Genomic DNA, 14,905 nt, shown 5'->3' with positions numbered 1-14,905 from the left:
TAATCTAATCAAATATTGCAAAAACGGCATTGTATTTTTTCAATTTTCGTATGATACAATTTTTGTTGTATTTTCGTTCTACTTAAAAAGAACTTAAATTAAAGCAGACCGACTAACTAACTAAAATCCATCCATCTCAGCTTTTCGTTTGCGCTTTTTCAGCTTTTGTTTTGTGTCCGGCGCTTTGCCCCGCACAACTGCCGCCTTTAGACGCTTCGCCGCCTTCTTGCGCTCCTGCATGCCAGCCTTTCGCTTGGCCGCCCGTTCCGGGTCGTGAATCTTTTCCTGGGCCACTACCTTGCGACGCTCTGCGCGGCGAGCCATCAGCTTTGTCTGCACCGCATTTCTTAGTTTGTCGTACACTTCGGTTCCGATGCGCTTCCTCAGGCGACTGCCTACGCGGAGAGCTTGCTGGCGCAGTTCCGCATCCACGTTCTGATCCTCCTCAGACATTTCGCGAACCAGTGCCTGGAGAAACGACGGCGCCAGTCGGGTCACGGACTCCACACTGAGCAGCGTGGACAGCGCCTCTATCAGCGTAAACATAGCAGTCCTCTAAAATGGGAATAAGTTAGGATTAGAAAATATTATACAGCTAATACGTGATTATACTTACTATGCTGATGTCGTGCGGCGCCTTAGCGACTTCCTTGTTAATAAGGAAACGTATATTTCGAACCAGCCAGTTCAGATTTATTTTGTTCACCGGCTCTAGCTCCTCATCAGCCTCGTTCTTCTCCTGTTTCAAACTGAACGGAACGTCCCTCAGCATATGCCCAACGAATAGCAGAATCTTCGACAGCTCGTCAATCATCTCCTGCGCAGTCTCGCCCGGCGTCACCTGAGCACACAGATCTAGCACCAAAGATTTGATGTCCTCTGCAGGCTGTGCGTAAATAAAGTACAGCGCCTTCTTAGCTTCTTCTTCTAGTTTAATTCCCGATAAATGCTGGCCAACATAGCCGAAATCGAAGTGGGCCAGGATGTGTGTCAAGAGCTTGGCAGCATTGCAGCGAACCCAGTTGTGGTCGTGATTCAGAAGTCTCTGAGAGCCATAGGCCAAATCATCGATGGTGTCAGAAAGTTGTGGATTGTTGAGCAAGACCTCTCCGCAATGCTCCAAGATCTTGAGCAGACAATACTGCAGTTGGATGAGCTGATGGTCAGCTTTCCGCTGCTGATGCTCCAAAATCGATTCATTGTCTAGACCAGCTAGCAGTATATCTTCATCCGGCAGGGTTTCGAATTTCTTTAAAAACAAATGTATAAGTTTAATCGTGATGCTTGCACATTTACAAACTGTTATTACCTTTCGCTTATTCTTTTTGTGAAGATCACTTCCATCCACTTCGGTGGCGAGATGTCCTGGAGCCCGCACAAATCTACCTCCCGCATCCGCATCTCCCAAGGTCAGTACGTTCACCAAAGTGGGCAGAACCAGTGGTAGCCTTTCCGCAAAACCAGCTTTCTCAGCCTCCACAAATCGTGACAGAAGAGCAGCGGCCATTTCTCTGACTCCTGGCTTCTGACTGGACTGAGGTGCAGTGAAGAACAGTAGCGTTAGATCCAGCAGGGGCTGCCGTTCCGCTTTGGTGAGACGTCCGATCAGAGCCTCCAGAGCAGCGGCCACACTGCGTCGGCAGGACGGATCCTCATCGTTGACCAGTCGAGTGCCCAGGGAAAGATATAAAAACTCGGACTGTTTGACTAGCATGAGCTGTGGAAACTTGTTGATGATGGAGTGCATAAACTGAATGGCCGACTGACGACCAGCAGTTTGACTGTAGCACAACTGAACCGACATGAACTTCACAATCTGCTCAACCTTCTGGCGCAGTGTATATTCCATGATGTAGGTGAGTAGAACGCCACGACATTCATCGCGCACATAATCCGAGGAAGAGGTAATAGATAGGTCACCCAAACGCTTCATTAGATCGTGCAAGGAGCGGGTGTCCACCTTCCGACCCACAAGCGCCTTCAGTAGGGTAAATACCATGGTTTGGCTGCTACACTCGCCCTCCTGCAGTTCCTGTTCGATGTGTAGAAGTAGCTGCTCGATTTGTTCATTGCTCAGCTGGTAGTCCTCGCACTTGCGCAGCAGGGCCACCACTGCTTTGAAGCTCGCCCTGACCAGCTGAGCGTTCTCCTCCTGCCGAGTTGCACCAAATGTTGAAAAATTCTTAAGGATCTGAAACATGCGTGCAACCACTGGTTGAAGTGCCTCACGGTTCAGATCAGACAGCTCGTACTCCCCCAACCAAATGGCCGTGTAGCACTTGAGGGCGTAGGTGGTGGTCCTGGCATGGTTGCTGCTCAAAGAATCTTTCAGAAGTGGTAAAAGCGGATGCAGGAAGGGCTGGTAATCCAGATCCGTTAGCTTTTTTCGTTTCAGCACGAAATGTAGGAGCTCCAAGCCGAACTCGACCAGAATGTGAGCATTGGCCTGTGCGTTAGACTTTACTTGCTTGTTACCGATGGCCACACTTCGTCTACCTGGCGCCGCCTGCAAGATCAGGCAGTCAGGCCGAGACCTCTTCATTAGAGCTTGCTCTTTTTCAGAAAGCTGCCGCTTCTTGGTGCCTGGAAGGAGGTCACTGATGCTCTCCGACATCGTGCCGTATATGAATATCAGCAGACTCTCCCTTGCAATGTGTGTGTTCTCCACCAAGCCACCCACAATTTTGGCGAAACACTCTTGAATCTTCTGCGTGACCTTTCGGGAGTGAGATCGAGCCAAGTGCTCCTTGAACGGCAGAAGCAGGTCCAAAAGGCAGTTGTCCCGAATATGACGAGCGGCTATGTTCAGTGTTAGGTAGCTCTTCGCGCTTGGCTTTGCTTCTGGCGTGTGGGCCACAATTTTCTCCACCTCCTTCTCGGCGTTCACATCGCCGAATATATCATTGAGAGCCACTTCCAACAGGTTCTGCAGGCAATTTTCAATATGGACTGGTTGCAGGTCGCTCTTCAGAGCATCCAAAACACCGTGGAGGGTTACAGAGAGAACGTGCACCTGAAATCCTCGTGTCAGCAAAGATTGCAACTGCTCCAACAGCATTCCCAAGTAGCTGCCACCCAGGGTGCTCATAATCTTTTTCAGAATGTCACGGGTAAGCATGCGAACGGATTTCAGGGGGGATCGCAGAAATGTGCAGACCTTCATGAAGATTCCTGGATAAAATAAATTATGAAAACACATTTAGAAAACACTTAGGGGTACACATACCAGGCAAACTGTTCTCCAATAATTCCAAAGGAAGTTTCTGCAGCAGTTTAACCATAGCCAGGGCAATGGGCACCCGTTGAATCTCCTCTTCCTCGCGCTCGTAGCTCAATCGTCGACGGTTTACCTTGTGCTTGGTGTCGTAGTTGGTTTTTTCGGTGATTGATCGGTTGAGGGTTGGCAGCAAAACTGTTGTAATAGTGGCCATGACCTTTTTGGCAGCGTTGGGAGCAAGGAGTTGGATGCGCTGCTGTTCCACCACTGGTTCGTGCTGATCTTCTTCCTCGAAGACAATAAAGTCCGACTGATCGTCTTCCTTTTTTACGGGTATCTCATCGCCTTCAGCATCCTCTTCCGCTTTAACGTTAACTGTATCTGATTCCTCAGCTGGTTCCTTCGTTTCCACTACCTCTGTCAGCTTTTCCTTCAGCTTGGCGAGTGAAGCTAAGTCCGTTTGCGCCTGGGTCAAGTCAAAATGAAAGGCGTCCAGGATACGCACAACAAGTCTGACGCACTGCTTCTGCTGGCTATGGACGTGTCTCAATTTTTGAAGGTAGTAGCGAAGAACTGCTTGGTATTGCGTCCAGGGCAGGAATTCACTCATCACACCAACTGCCTCGATGGCGGCATCCACAAGCGTGTGTTTGCCCGAATGCCTTTCACTCATAAGATACCGGGTGGCCAGTGGCAGGAGGAACTGCGTGAGGGTACGGGCACACGGTGGAGCCGTTCGCCAACTGCCTCCGGAGATATTAACCAAGCGCTGCAGGGCGCGACCGTGCCGCTGGGTCTGCAGGTGAAGCATGTTCTCAAAGAAGTCCACCTCCAGGTCGTGTTTATCCGTTAGCGGCGAGAGATCCTTCAGGATATCGTGTGCAGCAGGACACTGGCGTGCCAGTTCGCCAAGTAGGCCGATGGCCTCACTTCTGGCATGCTCGTGCTTTTCATCTCTCATGCAGCGTTGTAGCAAAGGCAACACCGTGTCTTCCAGCCAGAATTGCACATCCTCCTTAACCTCTAGTTGGAGCGTTATTAAAGGAAGCAGTGGCTTTAATAGTTCTCCTATGTTGACTCGCATGCCCAAGTCCGAATCGTGGCGCAGCATATAAAAGCAGTTGTAGACAACAAGAACTCCAAGTTGCAAGTCGATCGTTTTGTCTTTCTTTTCCACCAACTGCTTAAGCTCTGATAGAGCTTCCAGACGCTTATCGTAGTCCGGTTGCTCCAGCCATCTTTTGTCCCAGGCGTTCAACAGCAGCACAATCCTGACCCACTCCCGCAAGGATGCGGCAATGGGGGAGAGCTCGGAGTCTTGTTTTGCCTCCTTGTGCAGTCTTTTTGCCATGTCTGCCAAGAGATCGCACAGTAACTTTCTAGCAGGCAGCGCACTAACCTGCTCGAAGAGTGGAGCCAACTGGCGCAGATAATTCTGCGGTTTGGGGACACGTTTTAGAAGATTGGCCAGTGTGGTGACTAATTGAACGACTGTCTCTGGCGCAGCTGAAGCTGATTGTTTGGTGAATATCGGCAGCAGTACTTGCAGTAGCAGTTCACAAGTATCTGGCTCCTCCACATGCGAAGTAATAAGAGTTAAAATATTAAGTTCCCTCTTGTCGAGCGTTTGTCTGCCTGCCTTCTTGTGACGCCAGCTGTTCTGCAGCTGTTGAAGGATCGCTGGAATGTGGGGATGTACAATAGACAAGGCCTCCGCTCCGTACTCCTCTGTGGCTGCCGATTCCAGCAGATGTTCCACCACCTGCAAGAGTGCACGCTTGACATTCGGCTTGGCTTTTTCGTTTAGTAGCAGAGCCATTAGGTGGTGCATTATCGGAAGTTTATCGGCAGGAGAAGCCTTATTTAACCATTTCTGAAAGCGGGGCTCTCCGCCCCACAAGAGAAGCAACTTCAGCATGGGGGTGGGCGTGTGAATGGAGTCCTGCGAAATCCGAGCTATGCCTGGCCAAAGGTAGACTTCGCAAATAGCATTCATCTGTGGCTCTTGCCACAACTCCTCCATGTCCACCAGTTGGCCGAAGTAGTTGACCAGAGTCTGCAGACCCGAGTGCTTCACATTCTTGTAGGCAGCTACCAGTTTTCCTTCTCCATTGATGACTTCCTGGGCTACGCTCCCCACGAGCAGAAGTAATTTGAGAACGTAACATTGGAAGTCAGCCGTCAGCTTGCCGGCGAACTCCTTGCGAATGAGTTCTAGTAGATTGACGATCCTCTGCAATTGCTTGGCTGCAATAACCGCTGACGGATCATATGATTCTCGAGCATATTTTGCGACCTCGTTCACGGGCTTATCGGTGTAGGCAGAAAACCTACCGAACGCCATTTGCAGAAAATCCATAATCTCCGACTCCTCCAACTGGCCCAGGAAGCGCAGGATCAGCGTCTTTCGCAACTGGGCACTCAGTTGCTTTTGGACACCCTTGGTGAGCATTTTGCCGTACAGCACTCGCAGCATAAAGGGAATCAGCTCTGATCTTTGCTGAGCCGTAATGCTAGACAGTTCGAAGCCACTGAGCGTTGTTTTGAACTTCTCCTCATCAATTAGTCCCGATAACTGCGTCTTCTGCTGTACCAAAGCTGCTGGTTGCTTGTAGGCCGCGAGGCAGTCCAAAGCCAATTGTTGCAACTGGGAGTTAGGACCTGCTAGAAGCTCCAGATAAAAGTCATGCATCTCCGCCTGACGATGCAAAGCCTTGGGGTTGGGCTGGGATACAAAGCAGGCCAGTTTTAACTGAAGCGTTTGCAGTATAAACTTTGTGTGGGCATTTTGGGTTCTTCTCTTTTGACGGCCTCGGGGCTCGGGTTTGGTTTCATTGTTTTCGTTTTCATCATCCTCCTCGACATCGACATCCGCGGCTAAAACAAAGGGAAACGCTTTATAATACTGATTGTTTGAAACTCATTAACTTACCCGTCGCCTCGTTCACGTTCCAAGTGTGCTCTGATTTCTCCAATTGAGCCCGATACTCACTATCTACAAACTGCAAAAATAATCGCACTAAGTCTGCATTCTTCACTTCAGCAAGAGTGCCCAATTTGGGCACGCTCTGCCATAGAAGCTGGCGGTAGTTAAGGGCCTGCTGAAGGGTCAATTGTTGCTCTCCAGGTAAGGGAAGAAGCATGGTTAGTGCCGCCGATTGGTAGTCCCTTTGATATGGCACTTGCAAAGTTGTTACTTCCTTTTTGTAGTCTATGCAGGCGACTGTGTCGACTAACTTGGTCTTAAATAATGTCCAGAATTCATCAACTGCCATAGTCTTGGCGTAGGCAGCCAGTAGTTGTTGAACCGGAGCCCACACAAATTTAAAGTTGTTGTATAACAGGCCAAGCAAAAGACTAACGGCGTGCTCCTTGAAATGCGGCAACTGGGAGAATTGTTTGAACTGAGCAGACGCCGGTTCCAATTGCTGCAGTTGGAGGAGTAGCTCTCGGTAATTGTGGACGGTGGGCTCGATGCAGGCGGCGGCATAAAAGTGGGAATACGGATTGGGTTTGCTCAAAGAGTTTAGCACATCCAAGCAGTGGGCAGCTATGCGTCTGTATAGGGATACAGGCTGGCTTAGAAGACTCGCAATTGCGAAAAGTAATTCTTCCGAAGAAGATAGCTCGTTCTTAGGACCTTGTAAAAGAACCACTTGCAAGCAAGCCAAAGCTCGAAGGTCCTTTCCCAGTTCGGGAATAAGGTAACCATTAAGAGCAGATCGCAAACTCTTAGGTAAGTTAAATTTGAGCAATGCATGAGTTTGAAGTAGCAAGAGCAGCTGTGTAAAATCCTTTTCGTTATCGCATATGATCTTCTCAATAAGTGATTGCAACCCCTTTTCTATGGTCGCTTTGCTAAATCCCCTTAAATGGGGAACTAGGATGATAAGTAGTAGATGTTCCTCTTTGGTCAGGTCCAAGTGCAGAAGTTCTTGTTCCACGAATTTAATGGTGTCCTTTTGTTTTAACTGGAGGGGATACGCCACCCATTGTGCCAGTGAGTTGCCATCTACTTGTAGCGGCCGTTTGTGCTGAACGATGCGAGCCAGGAGCTCCAGCGCGCTTATTTGACTCTGTTCCTCGTAGTAAGCAATGACGTTGGGCAGAACCAGAATCTCAAACTGTGAATAGTCCAGAAGCTGCAGAATGGCGTCTTCGTACACGGTTACTTGTTTTCGGCTAATGCTCAAAAGCTTTTGCAGCAGACGGCTAGCATCCAACTGGGTAAGTTGAGTGTACTGAGCCTTCAACAGACTGGTGACCAATGTTGTTAATGGCTGAAGAGGATCCAGTTCCCGGTCCAAAAGTTTTAGCAAAGTGGCGACTACCAGCGGAAGCTCGGAGACGTATCGTCCATCCTTGTGAGTGACCAGGGGAAGCATTAGGCCGATCACCTTTTGCTCATCCACACTTTCACTGCTTGCAACCGAACACAGTTTCTGCCACAGGATGTTGCTTTGATCAGACCGCAGAAAGTTGAGCAACAGTCCCAAAGAATACTCCACGATTTCGCCCAAAAGTTCTGTCTGTGCCTTGGTGTGAGCGAAATCCTTGTTGACGAGTACCTCCAGGACATGGGCGAAGATTTCGGCCGCCGAATTATGCAGCTGTCCATTGACGCCGCGCAGAATTTCGTAGATGAGTCGCCCGCAGCCGTGGACACTCTCCACCTGCTCCCGCAACACAGTCTTCAGCACATAGGCCAGAAAACGCGGGAAATCACGGACATCTCGTGCAATGTATGCAAAGCACTCTACCGCAAAGTTAGTCACATGCTCGGCATAGTGCTGCTCGTCCAGAAGCGGTAGAATTGCATTGAAGACAACACCGATGTTGCGTTTCAGATAGGGCTTGAGGGTCTTGAACAGATGCGCCAGGCAGATGAGCGTCCATTCCAGTTGCTCTGAGTCTTGGGTGTTCAGCAGGCAAATAAGTCGGTCCAGGACCCGCTGAAAGTAGGGGTAGAACTCCTCGCGGAGATCCCTGGCCAGAACATAGAGCAGTTCCAGCAGTGGCTGCTGGGACAAATTCGTGGCGGTGGACAGACGTTCGAGCAACAGGTCTACAACAAAGTCCTTCTGGTGCAACAGCTGCGGCAGAGTGACTATCTTGCGACAGCGCTTGCTGAAGTAGTTGTACTCCTCGGTGAGATTGAGCACGTTCCATTTCTGAATTGTCTGCTGAAAGTAGGTGGCATTCTCCTCTTCGTCGAGCTCCTCGTTCCGATGGCCGATGTGGTAGAGGGCCAAGTGCCGCAGGTCGATTTCATTCACCCGATCTCCGAAAGATTTGAACTGGGGGAAAAAAACGTGTGAGGCGGGTGGTCAAAAAAACTTGAGACTTCTGGGGACACTCACCCGAAAGGTATTGGTGTCCTTCGTTTTTTCCGCTAAGGATGCCATGTCTGTACAGTTTGCACTTGATACCGTTCACTTCATTTGCACCTGGCTGCTTTAATTCACGGAAAAAACACTTTTGTTTACGACCACTTTTCTTTCAAATGCAACACGTGCGAAACATATTTACGCACTGCTATCGATAGGCAGTCGGCGATTGCACTTACTGAAAACATATGTTCGCTGGAAAATATCGATAGTACCGCAAATCGTCCCCGCATTGGCGCACTTTTTAAATTGTTCCTCGAAATAATTAAACTTTAGAGAAAGCTAATTTTATTGGAATTAATATTGTTTTTATTTATTTATTATAATAGATAAAGTAGTTTACAAAACTAACAAAACTTCATTATTATAGTGCTGGCTACAGGGCCTATGGCTATGTTGGTTGACAATTGCATTGTATATTAGAATTTATATATACATATATTACAGTGGTATGGTAAAATACTTTAAATACTTTAAAGGCACTTTAGTTCCGATTATCAGGCTTAAGTGTAATGTGAGCCATCCAGTATGCTTTTATGTATTTCTATAAAAAGAAGTCTAGGGGTTCAAACATAAAGGGACATTTAATAATATGGCACATACAAAATGCAAAATTAAATTAAATTAGGCAGACTCTTGGGACTGCAGATAATTAAAAACAGTGCCGCGTTCCACATATCGTTTGCTGGATTCCTGATTCAAGGTTTCTCCGCCCTTGGAAAAGTCCTCAAGAGGTCCATACCCGCCGCCGCCGGGAGTTTTCATTGCAAAAGTGTCCTGAAAAGTATGGATCCGTAGTTAGTTAAGTTACAAACAAGTATATACCAAAGTGTACCCCAGCTTCCACATCAATGCAGGTTTTTCCCGCCAGAGCGATTACTCGACCATCCCGTTTCACCACCAAATTGCGTCCACTCTTGCCCGATTCTCCACCAGCAAGACCGTAGGGCTGCAGGGTTCGTCGCTCCGTCAGGACGGACAGGGTAACTGGCTTACGGAAGAGGAGATCGCGTTCCACACCCTCGCCTCCGTTGAACTGGCCTCTTCCGCCAGAGCCATCGGTACGCAGGCAGAATCTCTTCAGGATCATGGGATAGCGCAGTTCCAGGATCTCCGGATCAGTGATGCGGGTGTTCGTCATGTGGGTGTGCACTCCGCCGGCTCCGTGCCAGCCGGGCCCGGCACCAGCTCCTCCGGCCACTGTCTCGTAGTAACCCCAGGACTCGTCTCCAATGGTTATATTGTTCATGCATCCTTGCGAGGCGGCACACACTCCGAAAGCCTTCAGCACAGTGTCTACGATGCGCTGCGATGTCTGTACATTGCCACCGACCACAGCGGCTCCCTCGGAGGGATCCAGGATGGAGTTTTTCGGAATGATCACCTGGATGGGTGCCAGGCAGCCCTGGTTGAGTGGCACATCATGGCCCACCATGCAGCGCAGGCAGTAGATTAGGGCGGACAAGGTGATAGCCCGCGGGGCATTACAGTTGCCCCACACTTCCACTCCCGATCCGGTGAAGTCGCAAAGAGCCGATCCCTGCTCCGCATCGATGGTCACTTTGAGTGCGATGGGAGAGCCGTCGTCCATGAACTCCTTCGCCTCTAGCACTGTTGATCCCGTGCGCTCCAAAGTGTCCCGGCCAATCTGACGCAACATATCACGAACTGCCAGTTCGGCGTTCTTCTGGATGTGCGACATGTAGGCCTGGACCACATCCAATCCATAGCTGCCGATCAGCTCCGCCACCAGCTGGATGCCCTTGTGGTTGGCGGCGATCTGGGCCTTTAGATCAGATAGGTTGTCGCTCAGGTTTCGGGTGCCCACAGCTCCCTTTGCGGCCGTGGGCGTGGTCAGCTGCTCGATGATCTGCTGCTCCTGGAACAGGCCATTCTCCACAATCAGGAAGGACTTGAAGGCGGCGCCCTCCTGAGCCAGCGAGGTGGAGTGCGGTGGCATAGACCCAGGAGTAATTCCACCAATATCCGCATGGTGACCACGGGAGGCCACAAAGAAAACCGGTCGCGGATGAGTTCTGGGAGGAATAACATATGTCAGACAAGAAATTTTAGGACCACAAACTAGCAAAACTCACTCATAAAAAACTGGCGTGATGACGGTTAAATCGGGCAGGTGAGATCCTCCTGCCGATGGATGGTTGGCCAGGATGACATCGCCGTTCTTGAGGCTCTCCCCGCGCACCCTTAGTTGATACTGGACGGTTTCCTGCATGGCACCCAGGTGAACTGGAATGTGAGGAGCATTGCTAACCAAACCGCCATCTGGTCCGAATAGGGCACAGGAGAAGTCCAGACGCTCCTTGATGTTGGTGGAAATTGAAGTGCGCTGGAGCACCCTGCCCATCTGTTCGGCGATGCTCATGAAGCGGTGGCTAAAGATGCTCAGATGCACAGGATCCAAGTCTGCATTGATGCCATGCTTGCCACCCGTTTTCACGTCCATGATGAGGTCTCCAAACGGAGTAACTTGGACACCACACTCTGGTTCCACGACGATGGTCGAGAGCTGGTCAATGAGCACCGCGGGCCCGGTGATCCTGTGACCAGCCCGTAAGTTCTTGGTCAGGTAGATCGGAGCATCGAAGGCACCCTGGTCGAAGTGAAGTCGAGTATTCGCCTTCGCTGGCGGCGTCACTTCGGAAGCAGCCTGAACTTTCGTCTCCGGGGGTGTGTCGTTCTTGCCTAATCCTCGAATGCGAATGTCGTCTACAATAATCCGCCTGTTTTGCAATACGAATCCAAACTCAGTGCGATAGCGCTCCAGGAAGGTGGCATGGAAATCCCCATAGGCCACTAAGAGGGGATTTGAATCGGATGACTGCTTTCCAGTTGAAGGAGCAACCATTAGGGCGCCATCGGTGCCTTCGTATCGCAGGTGAAGGAAGGGCTCCAGTTCAATGCGCTTGAATCCCTGCTCAGACAACTTGTCGTGACATTGCTTGGCCAAGGCATCCAAACGATCCTTCAGCTGCTGGGCATTCGCATCACTGAACTCCAGGCCATTCGGCTCTTGGACCTCTTGCACCACGTCCGCCAGAGCCATTCCATAGGCAGATAGAATTCCGGCGTATTTGTGGACCACGACCTTTGCAATTCCCAGATTTCGCGCAATGGCACAGGCGTGCTGGCCACCGGCTCCTCCAAAGCAGGAGAGCACATGGTTGGCCGTATCCAATCCTCGGGATTGGGTCAAGGCACGAATCGGACGACACATGGTTTCGTTCGCCACCCGAATAAAACCGAGGGCCACATCCTCGGCGCTTAAGACCCGTTTGTCTCCCGAACTCTTCAAGTACTCGTTGATCTCAGCCTGGAGCTCCACAAACTTGCTCCTGGCGATCTCATGGTCCAGCGGTTCGTTCTCCCGCGGACCAAAGATCTTGGGGAAGTATTGTGGCAGAATACGTCCGAGAATTAGATTGGCATCAGTGACTGTCAGTGGTCCGCCCTTCTTGTAGCAGGCAGGTCCAGGATGCGATCCTGCCGATTCCGGACCCACCACAAATATGCCAGATCGAAAGAAAAGCCGGGATCCACCGCCTGCAGCCACAGTGTTGATGTCCAACTGTGGAGCTTGGATCGTTACACCTGCCGTAGTGCTCTCGATCACATGCTCGTAGGTTCCGGCATACCGGGACACATCCGTAGAGGTGCCGCCCATGTCGAAGCCGATCAGTGGCAGCTCCGTTTCCCTGGCTCCTGTCAGCGCGTATCCGACAACTCCTCCAGCTGGACCGGAGAGAATGGCCCGGGCTCCACGGAAGCTCTCCATATTGGTCAGACCTCCATCTGATTGCATAAAGAGCACGTCCACGCCCTCCAACTGCTTGTCGAATCCAGACTTGAAGCTACGGAATAGGAAAATTACAGATAAATGTGACTGTGCCTCTTTTTTTGGCCACCACTGTAGTAAAGGCAGCGTGCTTTTGTTTGTATACCCTCGAGATCTGAGGCAACTCGGGTATACTGTGATTAGATAGAACAACTAAAGCCCAGCTAATAAATTAATATTATTTTACTATTTCTTTGCATATTAGCATACCAGAAATATTAACAAAGTTACTATAAACGCCTGTTGAAATCTATGAGATCTTGACTATTTTTAAGTTTAACAGGTATTGTCGCGTCGAATCCCGCCAATGTGTTTATTACTTTATATTCTCGATTTGTTTACTTTACGTAACTCCATCTCAGCTTTGGATGTGTGTTTGTTTAGCTTGAATTTTTTCGCTTTCAGTCTGACTACCAGCTTATCTATATGGCGACTCTCTAGAAAACATGTTTGGCCCCGAAAACAGCTGGGTCATTCGGCTAATTTACAAACCACAGATTAGGTGCACTCACCTGGCCAAGTAGCGATCTACATGGGGAGTCAGGTAGGCCTCGGCGCAGGCCGTGTAGCCACGGGCCACCACCCGGCACATGGGCATGGCCTGGTGGGATAGCGTCACATGGCTGAAGCCGAGCTCCCGGGCAATGGCGCCCACTCGGAGTTCGTGCTCCGGACAGGCGTAGCTGTGGGCCAAGACCACGGACACGGATGAGACACCCTGGTCACGGGCAGCTGAGAGGGACTGCCTTACTGCCAGCTCGTCAACGGGACGCACCTCCAGATACTTGGTGCCGGCCACACCCTCCAGCACCTTCCAGCTGTGATCTGTGTGGATACATTCTATATAATCAGGTTGGGTATTATATGTCAACGCTCCTTACTGAGCTCACAGCGGTCCGCCTGCTTTGGAACTATGCGGCAGTCCACCTCGACCACGGATTTGTACAGATTCGCTGGCTTGCGAATGTTCAGATCGAAGATCTTCGGCCTGGCCTGGTTGCCAATGTAGAGCAGATCCCGGAAGCCACTGTTCACCACCAAAACCACTGGGTCCCCCTTGCGTTCCAAGAGCGCATTGGTGGCCACCGTGGTGCCCATGCGAACCCAGCCGATTTTCGAGGTGTCCACCAAGCCGCTCGTTGCCAGATCCTCCCCCGTCTCCTCCTTAAGAATCCGGCGGATGCCCTCGCGGGGCGCATCGCTGTACCGCTCCGGATCCTCGGAGAGCAGCTTCATGGTGCGCACTTTGCCACCTGGACAGATGCACAGCACGTCCGTAAAAGTGCCGCCGCGATCGATTGCGAAACAGTATTTGTTGCCCGACATTGTGTTTTTTGTTTTCCGATCCGGTTAAGTGGAACATTAAGACTGAGCGGACACCGTGTTATGCGCCGTATATATACGGCGCTGATAATATATATATGTACTCATATGCCATTCTCTATTCTCTATTCTCCCAAAGCACGAAAAAGCTTTCTAAGTCGTAATCAGCTGTTGTTACACGGGAAAACCCACTGCTGGACACCAAATTTGGAACACCCTACCTCTTGCTTTTATTTTCCTAGTTTTATCCAGAATCGAAAATGGTTTTCTGTTTATTAATTAGTCTTGTTAATGCCATTTTAGTGTGCAATTATAATGTTTGAAGGATAATATCTATGAAAGTATTAAAGCCTTATAAAGATATGTCTTAAAATTTGATGTATATGTTTATTTATTTACACCCAACAAATCTAATTTACTTTCAAATTCTGGTACTTAGATGCATGACTATCAGCTTTAAAGTTAGCTCCCCTTTTTGTTCACCACGGGCTAGATTTGTATCTATGTAATATTATATTGAATATGATAATACAATATTTATAACTCCTAGTCGAAATATTGTTCACGACTTTAAAGCCAAAGTTTGTCTGCCAATGTGGAAATTACAGTCTAATTAAAGGCACTCTTCGATTTTCCAGCACTTAAATGCCGCTTTTATGTTGCCACAAAGGAAACCATTGACCTCCAATAATGGCACATATCATCCGGCAGTATAGTTTGTTCCAATTCGAACTTATTGAGCGCAAACGCTGGAAATTCTCGTTTCATCGATGGCCACGCAACCCATAAATATATGCAAATGCATGTTTTATCTGTTTTTTACACGACAGCAATGAAATTTGATGACTTATTAAACGAGGCCATAAAGAGCGCATTCCCTCCGCTTGTAAATACGGCGTAAGGAGCATGGAACATGCCAGTGTCAATATCACGGAATCGGCCTTTGGGCGCAATTGTTTGCAGAAAGGCGGCGTATCAATTCGAGTCGATTTGCGAGTTCGATTGCGACTACTCCCAATGGAACCGTTGAGATTGTTCCTCAGTTTGTCGGCTCCGTTATGACCCCTAATGCCCGTGACCCCTGACCCCTGACCCCTGACCCCTCACCCCGGGGCGGCTGAAGTG

The 14,905-nt window shown here is 49.7% G+C and overlaps 2 protein-coding genes across 2 annotated transcripts; both read right to left on the bottom strand.

Moving 5' to 3' along the window:
* Positions 1 to 14: 14 nt before the first annotated feature.
* On the bottom strand, positions 15 to 8,777 carry LOC6546699 (small subunit processome component 20 homolog). The gene is made up of 6 exons (XM_001974479.3): positions 8,578 to 8,777; positions 6,150 to 8,514; positions 3,227 to 6,094; positions 1,310 to 3,171; positions 617 to 1,249; positions 15 to 555 (listed from the first exon to the last, which is right to left on the bottom strand). The coding sequence occupies exons 1-6, from the start codon at positions 8,620 to 8,622 to the stop codon at positions 121 to 123; spliced, it is 8,208 nt and encodes a 2,735-aa protein (XP_001974515.1). The 5' UTR covers positions 8,623 to 8,777; the 3' UTR covers positions 15 to 120.
* Positions 8,778 to 8,966: 189 nt separating this feature from the next.
* On the bottom strand, positions 8,967 to 13,844 carry LOC6546700 (5-oxoprolinase). Its single transcript, XM_001974480.3, has 5 exons — positions 13,339 to 13,844; positions 12,970 to 13,282; positions 10,701 to 12,473; positions 9,440 to 10,640; positions 8,967 to 9,381 (listed from the first exon to the last, which is right to left on the bottom strand). Exons 1-5 carry the CDS (start codon positions 13,781 to 13,783, stop codon positions 9,229 to 9,231), a joined length of 3,885 nt encoding a protein of 1,294 aa, XP_001974516.1. The 5' UTR covers positions 13,784 to 13,844; the 3' UTR covers positions 8,967 to 9,228.
* Between the last annotated feature and the right edge of the window lie 1,061 nt (positions 13,845 to 14,905).

The sequence above is a fragment of the Drosophila erecta genome, unplaced genomic scaffold (assembly GCF_003286155.1).
Source record: "Drosophila erecta strain 14021-0224.00,06,07 unplaced genomic scaffold, DereRS2 tig00000092-arrow-pilon, whole genome shotgun sequence".
NCBI lineage: Eukaryota > Metazoa > Arthropoda > Insecta > Diptera > Drosophilidae > Drosophila > Drosophila erecta.
Note: the sequence above shows the minus strand (reverse complement) of the source record. Positions and strands in the feature narration are given on the sequence as shown.

Excerpts from the sequence above, each read along its gene's own strand:
- LOC6546699 (XM_001974479.3), bottom strand. The coding sequence starts at position 8,622 with ATGGCATCCTTAGCGGAAAAAACGAAGGACACCAATACCTTTCGG. Across the intron at positions 6,095-6,149 it reads GAACGTGAACGAGGCGACGG|CCGCGGATGTCGATGTCGAG; the intron begins GTAAGTTAATGA and ends CCTTTGTTTTAG. Across the intron at positions 1,250-1,309 it reads ACAAAAAGAATAAGCGAAAG|AAATTCGAAACCCTGCCGGA; the intron begins GTAATAACAGTT and ends TTGTTTTTAAAG.
- LOC6546700 (XM_001974480.3), bottom strand. The coding sequence starts at position 13,783 with ATGTCGGGCAACAAATACTGTTTCGCAATCGATCGCGGCGGCACTTTT. Across the intron at positions 13,283-13,338 it reads GGCGGACCGCTGTGAGCTCA|ATCACAGCTGGAAGGTGCTG; the intron begins GTAAGGAGCGTT and ends GTATCCACACAG. Across the intron at positions 12,474-12,969 it reads GTAGATCGCTACTTGGCCAG|CTTCAAGTCTGGATTCGACA; the intron begins GTGAGTGCACCT and ends CCTATTCCGTAG.